Genomic DNA, 13,236 nt, shown 5'->3' on the forward strand with positions numbered 1-13,236 from the left:
GCTCTTAGGTCAGTGGCTTCCAGTAATACATGTGATTTTGAAGAAAATATATTAAGTTCTGAAATCTGCCAGCCTGGTTGCATGCTCGTGTTAGAAGGGAGCCCTGAGAAAAGGCCCTCAAGTCTTGCCAGTGGTGGCTCAGAAACTGCTGTTGGTCGTGAGCACTTGAAAATTGCAAATACGGACAAGAAAGTGCACACAGTACCTCGCCTAACTTTTAAAGATGATTACACTTACATGAAACCTTAGGATTTACCCGTGACTCCGTGAGTTTCCAAAACCCAAACCTCTCCAGACTGGAGCCCACCAGCTTCCTCTTGTTTTTGATGGACTCGAGCTGTGGGAACCTGCTGGTGACGTGATGTTTCATTTCCCATCTCGGGGTCCCTTCCACTCCGCGGGCTCCGCCTCCTGGTGAGGTGATGGCCGAGTTTCGTCTAACAGGTTGGCCGGAAGTTGGTCTGTCGACCTGGGCGGGGCACACAGGAGTGTCATCTGGCGGCCTCGGGTGGGCCACCAGAGCTTCCGGAAAGGAACTGCGGGGTGATGACAGTGGCTATTTCAAGACTTCACCTCTTTACACCCACAGTCACCCCAGAATAGGCTCCCGCCCGTCGGGTGGGCGGTGCCTGCACTCGGCCTCGGGATGCCCGCCGCACCAGCCTGGGTTTCGGTTCCGGACGGGTGCCGCCTCGCCTCGGTCACGTGAGGCCTGCGGTTCCCGTGGCAACGCCAGTCTTCGGCCAGAAGGGGCCGCGGAGGCGGTGACACTTGCTGGCCCCGGATTTAGAGCCGAGCGACTTAGAACCGGGCGAGGCCGGGCGGCGGGTTAGGCTGCCTGCCCGGCCATGCCTCGCGGCCCGCGGCGTCCACTCTGGCTCCTGCCCCTGCTGCTACTGCCGCTCGCGGGTGCGTTGGGTCGTCGCGGCCCCGCCGGGCCGAGCGAGGAGGCGGAGGAGGCAGGCTCGCGACGGGCCTGGCCGGCCTTCCAGGGTCTGCAGGAGCGGCTGAGGGCGGCCGGCGCCCTCCCCAGACGGTACTGGACGCTCTTCAGCTGCCGCGTGTGGCCCGAGACCTGTGACCAGGACGAGGAGGCCTCCCCGCGGCCCCTAGGTAAGACCCGGCCACACGGCGAGGCGGGGGAGCCCGCGGCGGGATGGGGCGCAGCTTTCAGCTCGCTCCTGCTCTGGGCCATCGTTCTCCCGGCCACCCGGCAGGCGCCTTAACAGCCAGCCAGCTTTACTGCTGCCCAGCCTCTTGGGGACCAGGAAGCCCCATCATTGCTGACCCCACCACTGGTGCAGCCCCCTTACCCCGATCTTGACTCCTCCAGACAGCTCATGCCTTCTTGATGGCTTTAAGGAAAGTGCCGGGTTGAACACCCCCCTCCCCACCCCAAGTCCCTTTTCCTGTGCTGCTTATGGAGGCAGCGCTTGGGCCGGGAGTCCCAGACCTGAGTTCTGGTTCCTGCTCTGTCACTTCCACGTTGTGTGGCCAGATGATCCCTGAGGCTCCTTGCAGTTTTTGTTGTAAATTTAGGTCCAGTATAATGGTAATCCTGTACTGGTGCTCTAAATGTCTTTCGTTTAGATCAAAAGATTTGTCATTTCCAATGAATGGTTTTTGATTTGTTTTGTTTTGTTTTGCCAATGCTGGGTATATTCAAATTGACATTTGACAAAAGAATTTAGAAGCCTTTGGGGTTGGCTGTGATCAGACGATTTTGGAAACCAGAGCAAGTAGGAAGAATGATAATCACCAGCTACTGACTGTCTCCGGACTAGACTGCAAACTGGCAGGCAAGGTCTGGGCTTCTTATACCTCTGGTGCAGGTTTGTTGAGTAAATTGAGCCTTTGCTGGAGATGCATCTATGAAGCCATCTGCTTCCTCAAAGCCGGTGGTGCCCACTCGTGTCCATTCCCTGGCAAGGTGCAAAGAAGGCCCAGGGAAAAAGCAGTGAGGAGTGGCTCTGGAGGGAGGAGAAGGGACAGGAAGAAAAGGTTGTGCTGGGTGGCAGGAAGGCAGTACCGGGCTGCCTCTTCGCCTGGGCTCTGTCCCTGTCTCACAACTCTTCCTTTTCCAGGCTGGAGCCTCCCCCTGTTGGGCCAGCAGTACCTGGATATCCTGACCACGTGGTACTGCAGCTTACAGGACTGCTGTGACGGTGGGGATTGTAGGATCTCCAACGACTTCAAAGGTTGGGCCTTCATAGCTGTAAGGGGCTAGAGATCTGGAGGGAGGAGAGGCAGTTCAGGGGGCAGGGCTAGGGTGCAAGGGACCTTTCCTCGTCCTGCTCACAGCTGGCAGCACCCCCTGCCTCTCTGTATCCACCATGGCTCCCAGTAACCCTATCTCCAAACCTGCAACCTCACAGCGGAGAGGAAGGCAGGCCCAGGAGAGGGCTTTGTGCACACTAGCTGCCCCTAACAGGTTGTTGAATTAAAATAAATAAAATGAGGGTGTCTCCATAAAACATTTAGGGAGTCCTGAAACTTCCAGGTGGGAGCTACCTCATGGGCCTGGGGGGTGGGGTTCCTCCTGCAGGCAGGACTCTGCCAACCACTGTGCAGGGTCTTCAGGACCTCAGGATAGGTGATTCCGTTCTCTCCTTAAGTGCATTCTCTCTTGATTTCTCAAACTCTTCAGAAAATAGCTCTTGGATCCCTTCTGTGGCCAGGCCTGCCCAGTGGCTTGTTCTGAAGCCCAGCAGAGGGATGAGTGACCCCAGAGCAGAGTCAGAGGCGCTTGCTCCCTCAGGTGGGGCTGGCCCTGGGGGCACCTCTCACTGTGGCCTCCTCTTTGCCGCCCCCCAGGCCTGGAGTCAGACCTGAGTGTGCGGCTGCATGGCCAGCATCTTGCCCAGGAGCTGGTCCTGACCACAGTGAGGGGCTACTTAGAGCTGCCCCGGCCAGACAAGGCCCTGGCCCTGTCGTTCCATGGCTGGTCTGGCACAGGCAAGAACTTCGTGGCACGGATGCTGGCAGAGAACCTGTACCGGGACGGGCAGCGGAGTGCCTGCGTCCAGGTGTTCATCGCCATGCTGCACTTCCCTCACCCCCAGTCTGTGCACCTGTACCAGGTGAGGCTGGGAGCCCGACGAGCAGCCCTCCGTGCTGGGAGGGAGGCCCTGAAGCCAGCCCTTCCTCGCAGGGGTGGGCCGTGGAGCAGCCTGGGGGTCGGGGCTGGGGGACAAGGGGCCGTTTCCACAGAACCTGGAACCCACACAGATGAGGCCCCGACGTGGGGAGGAAAGCCTGATACTCCAGACCACCTGTCCCTGCGCTGTCTCCTTAGCAGCCGTACACGAGTCCACACCCTGAGCTTACACAGAACCCATGTGTGAATTTCGTCGTGGAAGGAGTGGAAATGTCACAGGAAGTGTGGAACAGAGGAAGGCAGAAACTTTATCTCATCTCCCCACACAGACACAACCAGTTACCATTTTGTGTACTTCAAGTTTTTTTCCCCGTGCTGTTTCATGTCACTGGAATTGTCACAGAAAGTTGCATGGCTTGCTGTTTTTTTTTAAGAGCCATATCGTATCATGTGATTTTCCACAACTTCCCCAGATCACTTATTATAGGCCAACACGTAGAGGGACAAAAGTTGTGCTGCTCTGCTATTCTGGGTTTCTTCCATGGAGATGGGTAGTGTTTAAAGCCGGACAACGACCAGAACCCCACTGTAGCCTGACAGAGACGCCTGCGTCCGTCTTTGGCTTTCTGGTCCAATATTTGGAGTCTGATAACGTGGGAAGATTATATAAGCCTCTGAGGACAGAGATGGGCTGAGTCAGCTGGCAGTTTCAGTGTGGCCTGGGAGGGTACGGGCAGAGTGAAGTAAGGGCAGGCGGCTGGCCAGCCAGGGCTTCCCAGAAAGAACTAGCTGGCCTTGGCTGTGGCCAAACTGCTGTGGATCTCAGTGTCCCCAGAGAACTGACATGTATACATACACTCTCACAGCCTCTCTCACAGCCCCGGTGTCCTCTCACACACACTCAGGTGACAGGGCCTGAAGCCAGAGTCACAGGCTAGAAGTGGACAGTGAATGTGAGCTCTGCCAAAACCCCCACCCTGGGCCAGGAGCTGGCCTGGGAACCCTGCAAAGCAGCATCTTATCAACCCAGGGCTACCTGGCCTGCATGGAGAACCCGTTACGAGTTGGCTGGGTCCCAGACAGGTCCTCCCCAAGCCTCCCCCCGAGTTCTCAGCCCAGCCTGGGTGCCAGCAGGTGCTCTGCTCCTGGGAGTTCAAGACGGGTCTGGCCACCTCTGGGCACTTGAGCCTGTCTCTACCTGTCACCCCTGTGTTAGGGTGGGCCTCCTACTCCCTGGGAGGGTGAGTTGGCTGTTCTAGGACCTCATCCTGGAGGGAAGGGAGCGGGCTGCAGCCTGTTCCCAAGGGCCCGCAGGCCCTCACCCTCCCCCAGTCGGCTTTCAACCTCAGGGTGCTGGAGAGTCACCTGGGACTCTTGTTGGAGGCGGCTGCCCTACTCCCAGCGATTCATCCCAGGCAATCCACGGCGGGCGCCTGGGCCCCGCCCCCCGGGGCTGGAGGCGGGGCTGGAGGCGGGGCGTGTGCCTCCCAGGGATCCCCAGCAGTTCCCCGTATCTGCAGGAATGGCTGACAGACCAGGTGAGGAAGACGCAGGCGCGCTGCCACCAGACGCTGTTCATTTTTGATGAGGCCGAGAAGCTGCATCCAGGACTGCTGGAGGCCCTGGGGCCACACCTGGAACGCCAGGCCCCCGACACCCGCGGGGCTGAGTCCCGGAGGACCATCTTTCTTTTTCTCAGGTAAGGTCCGAGGGAAGACGGGATGCCATCTCGGGGGCTGTTACCTGGCGTGTGAGCTGGCGGTGGAGCGCTTCACGCTCTCCGAGGCCGCAGACCCTTTTCATCAAGGGAAAGCAACACAAGGGCAGGAGAGAAAACAGCCTGGCTGCCTGCGGTAGCAGGGGTGGGAGCCTCCTGCCCGCTCTACCCCCAAGGCGGCCGGGGGGACCAGGTGCCCCTCATCCAGCCTCCCCCGTGCTTCTGGGGATGGTGACGCTCCCTTCGGACTCTCCAGTGGCGAGGGCCGCTCACACTCGGGGACTCCCTTCTTAGAAGAGCATTCAGGTCGTTGGCTTTTGTTGTTGTTTTGTAAATTGAGGTATAATCGACTTTTAACAGTATATTAGTTTCAGGTGCATGACTGACTCTTTGTAATACAGGCACACCTCCTTTTGGCGTGTGCTTCACAGGTGTGTTTTTTACAAATTGAAGGGAAGACCCTCCACCAGCAAAAAGACTGACTTACTTTATTGCGGTACTTGCTGTCTTATGATGGTCTGGAAACAAAACCACAGTATCTCCGGGGTGTGCCTGTATCGGGAAATGGTCACAATTCGTCTAGTTAACATCCGTCATCCGACATACTTAACAAAACTTTTCTCTTGTCCTGAGAACTTTTAAGATCTACTCTCAGAGCAACTTTCAAATGTGCAATTCAGTAGTAACTATAGTCACCAGGACTTATCACTGGGAGTTTCTACCTTTTCACCTCCTTCACCCATTGCCTCTGGCAACTGCCAGTCTATCCTCTGTTTCTATGAACTTGGGGTTTTTTTTGTTTAGATTCCACATATAAGTGAGATGATGTATTTGTCTTTCTCTGACTTATTTCACTTAGCGTAATGCCCTCAAGGTCCATCCATGTTGTCCCAAATGGCAAGATTTCATTGTTTTTCATGGCTGACTAGTATTCCATTGTGTATATACAACGTTTTCTTCATCCGTGGATGGACATCAGGTTGCTTCCATATCTTGACTATTATGAACAAGGCTGCAGTGAACATGGGGTGTAGATATCTTTTCAACTTAGTGTTTTCATTTTGTTTGGATAAATACCCAGACGTGGAATTGCTGGGTTGTAAGGCTCTATTTTTACTTATTTGAGGACCCTCCACACTGTTTTCCATAGCGGCTGCACCAGTCTACATTCCCACCGGCAGTGCAGGAGGGTTCCCTTTTCTCCACATCCTCACCAGGATGCCAGGATTTGTCTCGTCTTTGTAATAATAGCCGGTCTAACAGGTGTGAGGTGATATGGTTGTGATTTCATTTCCCTGCGGATCAGTGATGCTGAACACCTTTTCCTGTGCCTGTTGGGCATCTGTATGTCCACTTTGGAAAAACATCTATTCAGGTCCTCTGCCCTTTTTTTAATCAGAATGTTTGGAGTATTTTGCTGTTGAGTTGTATGAGTTCTTTAATGTATTTTGGATAGTAACCCTTTACCAAATACATGATTTGCAAATATTTTCTCCCATTCAGTAAGTTGTTTTTTCCTTTTGATGGTTTCCTGTTATACAGAAGCTTTTTAGTTTGATGTAGTCTCACTTGTTTTTGTTTGTTGTCTTTGATTTTGGAATTAGATCCAAAAAATAATCTAGACCAATGTCAAGGAGTTTACTGCATATGTTTTCTTCTAGGAGATTTATGGTTTCAGGTGTTGTGGTCAAGTCTTTAATCCATTTTGAGTTAATTTTTGGGTGTGGTGGAAAATAGAGGTCCAGTTTTATTCTTTTCCAGTGGCCAGTTTTCCCAACTGCATTTATTGAAGAGACTGTCTTTTCCCCATTGTATACCAGGGGTGCCAAAAAAAATGTATACAAGTGGACACTTTGGTCAATGTTGCTCAAGCAGTAGTTCGCTGTAATCAGAAGTGTCTGGACGTTGATGGCAACCACTATTGAGCACCTCTTGTAATTGCAGAAGTCAAATGTGACTTGTATTCATCTTTTGTCATCAGTATATATTATTACAATTTTAATAGTTTTCCTTTCTTAAAATGTGTATACACTTTTTTGGTACCCTCTGTATTTTTGGTTTCTTTGTTGTGCATTAATTGACCATATGTGTGTGGATTTATTTCTGGATTCTCTATCCTGTTCCATTGCTCTGTGTGTTTGTTTTTATGCCAATACAATGCTGTTTTGATTACTATAGCTTTGTAGTTATCGTTTGAAATGTAACTCACTGGGAATCCTGTTAGAAGAGCATTAAGTTTTCAAGTCAGCAAATTAGTTGAAAATCAAGTACAAACTACCCTTGAAAATTCTCAACGTGGAACCAGTCAGAGGGTAGTTCCCCACGAAGGCCAGCACTGCGTGTTCTGTCCCCAGCCTTGGAAGGAGTGTGTCTTCTCTGATCATGAGGAAGTCACTGGCTTGAAATTCAGGGTAGTGTGCTGAGTGAGAAGCATGCATGGCCTGCCTCCCAAGTGGCAATCCCACCATGCAGGGCTCCCCACGTAACCGCTGCGTTACACTTCCTGTTTTGTCCAGCTGTGCGCCCCAGGCTCTGGAAATGGCTTTGCGAAAAGAAAAGTGAACTTAGAGTTCAACTTGTCCAACCCTCTATTTTCAGGGAGGCTCCAACTGGCAATGTCCTGGCCAAGGTCTGTTAGAAGGCAGGCCGGGGTCCCTGTTGGCCACCCTGGAGCAGAAGGCAGACCACTTGCTCCCTCAACCCTCCCCCTCTGCAGGCCAGCACATGCTTGTTAGGGGGTTTCCCCAGCTTTAGGGTGTACCCTGTGAGGGTGGAGAACTAGGGGATCTGGTTTTACATCCAGGTTGGAGAGTGTGAAGGAGCCCTGGAGGCCAGATCCTGTTTCACTGAGGACAAGATGGAACCAGTTTAAACACCAGGCGGAGGTTTCGATGCATTGATGGCACCACAGTGCTTTGTGAAGGAGGGCACGGGGCGTCCTGAGGTGGTGGGAGGAGAAAGGCAGCAGTTTTCTGATAGGATTGGCTCTGTATTATTGAGCAGCTTGTGTGGCAGCCTGAAGACAGCTCGTCCTGTCGCAGTGAGTGCGGTGGAGGGCGTGCAGGGGGCTGCAGACACCAGGCCTTCCCACCGAGTGGAAGGCAGCCGGCGAGCAGCTCCCACGGGGTTCCTTGTTATAAAAATGCGTTGACTTGGTGCAGTTTCTTCCTCTGCTCAGCGTGAGCCTGACTCCCCTCGACGTGGGTTCGGCCCGGTTCTCCGCACCGGTGCCAGGATTTCCTAATGTGACCCAGGTGACTGCTACCTCTAGACAAATGTTTGCCTTTGTAGTGTGTTGGTTTCGACACCCCAGCGGGCCCTTTCCCCCAGTGCCCCAGACTTTGTGCACTGCCCAAGGGCACCAATGGGCCGTGAATGATGGAGGCAGGACCCTGTGGCTTCTGCTACCCCCTGACGGAAGGAGAGGCGACGCCACACCTGTGCCGGGGATGTGGCCTCAGGGCCGTCCCACCCTCTGAACCCTGAAGGTTTTCAGGATTCTAGGGAAGACCATATATTTGAGCCTGTTAAAGAACAAAAGTGCAATTGAGTCAATTTGAAGATCTACTTGACTTTATTGAGCAATTCATGAATCGGGCAGCAGCCCACGCCACAAACAGGGGCTCGAGCCGCTGTGTACGGAAGGTTTGTAGAGGCAGACGCGGGGCGGGGCAGGAGAGCTATTAGCAAAAGAAAGGGTTGTTTCAGGCAAGGCTGCCTTCCCTTAGGGGCACGGGGTCTTCCTGGGGAGGTGGGAGAGGCACGGTTTGCCTCAGCTTCCGCTGGGGGAAGGAGAGGGCCTGCGTGGCAGATGACCTCACTGGTACTGACCAGAAAATTCCAGACAACTCCCGGGGAAGGCTGACACTGCAGGTAGGTCCGGTATCACGTCCGGGCTCAGTGCCATGGGCTTCAGCACAGTGACTCCATTTTTGGCCTGTGGTTTAACAAGTTTCTGGACTTGATTTCTACAATGTGTCGTGGGGACTCTAGTGTTTGAAAGCACAGCTGATTCGAAATGCTGGTGTGAGCCAGTCACACGCCTGTCAGGCCAGCAGTTTCCTCTGGAAGAAATTCCTAAGCCTGCTGTTTGAGGTAAGGAGTTAGTGGTTTTGCGGACCTGCCCTGTGGTGCCGTCTGATGGCAGGGGGGCGGAGGTGGCAGTGAAGCAGGGAATGGACTGTGGGCTAGAGCGCCCCAGAGCTGGGTACCAGAAAACTACCTGCGACTACTTTCACTAAGTAGAGATGGCTCCAGAAGGCTCTCGGGGCAGGACAGGAACTCCAGAGATCAAAGCTATTTTCGTCTTCTCACTGAAGCTGCAAAGTGGAGAGGAAGGGAAATGAATGGCTGTTCTCAGAAAAAGGAAGGACTTGTACTCCAGGGCATAGAAAATGCCGATCGAATGTGTACATGTTGACCGTTGCGTCTAAGGTAACCTAAGGAGTGCATCTTACATTGTCTAGTCCAATCCTCTCACTTTACAAATGAAACCAAGGCCCGGAGAGTAATGACTGACTGAGTCAAGTTTACATCTGTCTTTTAGGAAAGACTTGGCGGTTTGTTATCCGAGTCCTGCAGAGGCCGATGTCCCCTTCCCTTGGGGTCTTAGGGCTGGTGGGATTACATGTTGGCCCATCCCAGGGAAAGGACAGTCTCTCGAGGTGCCTTCTGTCCCTCAGCAGGTGACCTGGGAGGATGGAGAAGGGAAGGGAGATGTTCCAGGAGGGCACTATCTGTCTGGAGGTGGGCGCCAGAGTGCAGTCCCTGTGGAGCTGGCGTAGGGGAGTGAGAAGGGCCCCGGGTAGGTCTTGGTGGGTGAGATACAGCCTGTAACATGGAGAGATTCAGAAAGAGGTGGAGACACTGTAGACACAGGTGCAGAGAAGGCCATTAATTTAATACACATTTTTCTGAGCACCTGACATGTGCTAAGAACAGTGGGTAAATAGGCTAAGCATCTGCTCTCAAGAAACTTGGTGTCAGGAGGCTTTCCAGGTAGAAATGGGGCAGGTACTGGAGTCCTGGGGCACAGTGACTCATCACCCCTTGCCCTGGTTGCCAGCCTGTGCCCACCTGCCTTTGCTCCTGGGGAGTAGGATGGGGCAATCCATGGGCGGTTCTTACCTCAGCTGATGCCATTGTGGCCACTCGCGTGTGCGCAGATGACGTGCCTGGCAGGGGTATGGAGCAGCCGTTTCCTTAGGTGCGGGGACGTCTGACGGAGCAGCTGAACTTGAGCAAGAGGGCAGTGGGTCACAGGGCAGGGCAGACAGCTGCCCCAGCCTCCTTCCCCCACCTGGAGGCAGGCAGGGAAAGAACCACGGGCACACAGGACACACTCAAATGCTACCGTGCTTCCCTGAAAGTAAGAATCAGAAAATAAGCCCTCGCATGATTTCTCAGGAGGACATCCCATGAACATATAAGCCCTAATGCGTCTTTTGGAGCAAAAATTAATGTTAACACCCAGTCTTATTTTCGGGGAAACATAGTAAAGGGACAGAGAGGTGAGTTAATGCAGCTGAGAGTGTTAGAGCTTTGTGAGGACGGACAGAAGGTACTGGACCCCCACTCCCTCCCTCTGTTGGGCCTGAGGAAGCAGCAGGGGCAGAGGCTGGTTTGTTTAAGGAGCTGTCCGGAGGCCGTCAGGCTCAGCTGATGAGACGAGTACAGTGAGGGGAGAGAAGTAGGCACCGGGCTGGGGAGGGCCACAGGGGGCTGGGAGGGCCACGGAGGTCGGGCTGCCAGCTCCAGGGCGCCACCTCCTCCCTCAGTCCCTGCTGCTGGCAGTAAGATTTCTTCTCACCCCTTTTGTCCCTCATCTCTTGAACCCAGTCCTGTGCTCCAGACCCCAATTTCAGCTGCCTAATGTCACAATGCCCAAGAGAAATCACAGCAAGTGCATGACACTGAAACGTGTGTGAACCCAGGCTTTCCTCCTCCCCTTTATTCCCCTTCTGACAAGGGGCCGGGGCAGCTTCGGGCAAACACTGGTTTCCTCTGATGACCTTTCTCTCAGCCGTCAGGTACAGGTCCTGTCAATTGCGCCCCCTACACTAATTCTTAAATTCTTCTCTCCATCACCTCTCCAACCATGGACTACTACAGAAAGCTCCCTAATTTTCTGCAACCCTCCCACGCCTCTGCAGTCCAACGTCTGTGGCCCTCGCCTGATAGTCGCTCCACACCCTACGCTCCCCAGTTTCCTCAGTGGGTCTCCGTGGCCCACAACTAAAATCGGTGTGCACGGCAGACAAAGGTGGCCTCAGCCTCCTTCCACGCGCCCACACACCTCCAGCCCCTCAACCTCACAAGCCCCGAGAGTCTGTGCTGACACACCCTTCCCTGACTCATGTCCCACGATCACGACGCAGTCGGCATTTGCTCAGAAGCCTCGTCCCTGGGCCTCAGCTGCTCCCACCCAAGCACCTGCCACACGGACGCCTCTCCTACACGTCACACCATCCGAGCCCCTGAACCTAGCACAGTCTCCGTGTTTGTCAGGAGGGAGCAAGGCAGGGAGGGTGGGTGGCGAAGCAGGCCCACATCTTTTCTGTACAGACCTTTGGGTTGTGACAAGATCTCCTGGGGGAGGGGAGGCCTCGGCCCCCCAATGTCCATTCTTCCAGTCACCAGTCCATGGCTTCAGTGGGGAAGTTGTCCAGTGGAACCTAAATATGAAAGTAACATCTGTGAACAAGCTCCTTCTCTTTCAGTAACCTTGGGGGCAATGTCATCAATGAAGTGGTCCTGAATCTGCTCAAGGCTGGACGGGCCCGGGAAGAAATTCGGATGGAACACTTGGCGCCCCGCCTGCAGGCTGAGATTGTAGCATCCACAGGTAACAGACTCCCAGCCACACAGAAAAGGAGCTTCTGCTGAGAGCCGCAGGTGGGGTACTCTGTATGTGGCAGAACTGGTGCTTAGGAGGCAGACAGGGTACCCAAGATCACAGGGCATACCAGACAGTCATCTCGTCACGTGACGAGGCACAAGAAAAGTACCAAGAAAGCTGAACTCTTTTTCTGAAAATATTTTGACAAAGAGGAGTTTGCCCCACCCTGGCAATACAGGCGGTGGCCTGTGAAGCCTGTGCCTCAGGCTCGGCCCCCCTGTCAGAGGTGGGGTCCCTCTGCTTCTTGCCATCAAACGAAACCGTACAACTGGCAGTCATCGCCCCCCTCTCTTGCCTCACCTGCGGCACATCCATTGCTAACCACGCGTTCTTTTCCCTGAAAGGAGACACGGCAGAGTTGTCACACACTTCAGACTCCTCCTGGAGTAGCCTGAGGTCGCACCTTGCCCAGGCCTTAGGGTTGGGGACATCTTAAAACTCCAGTTGGGTGCAGCCTTCGGTCAGATTCCCATGTAACTTCGGTCTTCATTTCAGACAGTGGTTTTGGCCACAGCCGTCTTGTGCAGGAAAACCTGATTGACTTCTTTGTCCCCTTCCTGCCGCTGGAGAAACAGCACGTGAGGCTGTGTGCACGGGATGCTTTCCTGAGCCAGGAGCTCCTGTACACAGAAGAGGCCCTGGACGAAGTCGCCAAGATGATGGTGTATGTCCCCAAGGAAGAACAAATCTTCTCTTCTCAGGGATGCAAGTCTGTTGCCCAGAGAATTAACTATTTCCTGCCTTGAGGGCTAGCTGGAAACTTCCCGAAGCTGCCTTCCTTCCACTACCAAGACCCTGGGCTGGCTGGTATCCAGCACTAACAGTGTAAAGGAAGCCAGAGCCAGTCCTTACAATCACTTGGTGCCTTACAGAGCCACACTCCAAAACGCGGGCCAGGGCCGCAGGCAGAGAGAAACCCACCCCCAGTTTTGCCTGCAGACGCTTGGACTTGGGTGTTTGGGCCTGAGGCTGCAGGATCCTCTGACAAGGAAGGGAAAATGAAATTCTGCTCTCCGGTGGCAGGAGGTACGCCTTGGGGGTGCAGGTGGGTTAGTTTGCAAGTTGTCATTCCCAGAGGAAAGCTGGGCAGCTTCTATCTGGGCAGAAGATCAGCAAAGTGCCTCAGGCTGAAGAAAAAAGTTCACAGAATAATTCTTTTAAAAAAATCATGTCAGTGTAGGCTAAGATTTGTTCTGCTCTGTAGAGTAAACTGTTTTAAAGTTAGGGCCTTGATATGATGTCATAAGTAAACATTAAAATTTTATATTTTTCTAAAACCTTCAGCCCCCTTTCTTAATGAGACCTAGCAATCCTGCTCACTCAGCAGAATTCCAAATGCCAGGGAACCCTGAGGACGGCGGGCGGGGCGGGGCGGTGCGCGGGGACATAGCTGGCACTCAGAGCTGCCAGGGTGAGCCCGGTTACTTCAGTTTGCTTTGCTGGGCTGGGCTGTTGGAACCGCTTACTGAAAAGGTTTCTTCCACAGCATATTGCTTTTACATATGAAAACGTCACTCCCGTGCT

General features: G+C 53.8%; 1 protein-coding gene across 1 annotated transcript; it reads left to right on the forward strand.

Moving 5' to 3' along the window:
- Nucleotides 1-711: 711 nt before the first annotated feature.
- On the forward strand, nucleotides 712-13,050 carry TOR3A (torsin family 3 member A). The gene is made up of 6 exons (XM_033093112.1): nucleotides 712-1,113; nucleotides 2,085-2,198; nucleotides 2,815-3,080; nucleotides 4,618-4,796; nucleotides 11,534-11,658; nucleotides 12,208-13,050. The coding sequence occupies exons 1-6, from the start codon at nucleotides 849-851 to the stop codon at nucleotides 12,456-12,458; spliced, it is 1,200 nt and encodes a 399-aa protein (XP_032949003.1). The 5' UTR covers nucleotides 712-848; the 3' UTR covers nucleotides 12,459-13,050.
- The last annotated feature ends 186 nt before the right edge of the window (nucleotides 13,051-13,236 follow it).

The sequence above is a fragment of the Rhinolophus ferrumequinum genome, chromosome 22 (genome assembly GCF_004115265.2).
Source record: "Rhinolophus ferrumequinum isolate MPI-CBG mRhiFer1 chromosome 22, mRhiFer1_v1.p, whole genome shotgun sequence".
Classification (NCBI taxonomy): domain Eukaryota; kingdom Metazoa; phylum Chordata; class Mammalia; order Chiroptera; family Rhinolophidae; genus Rhinolophus; species Rhinolophus ferrumequinum.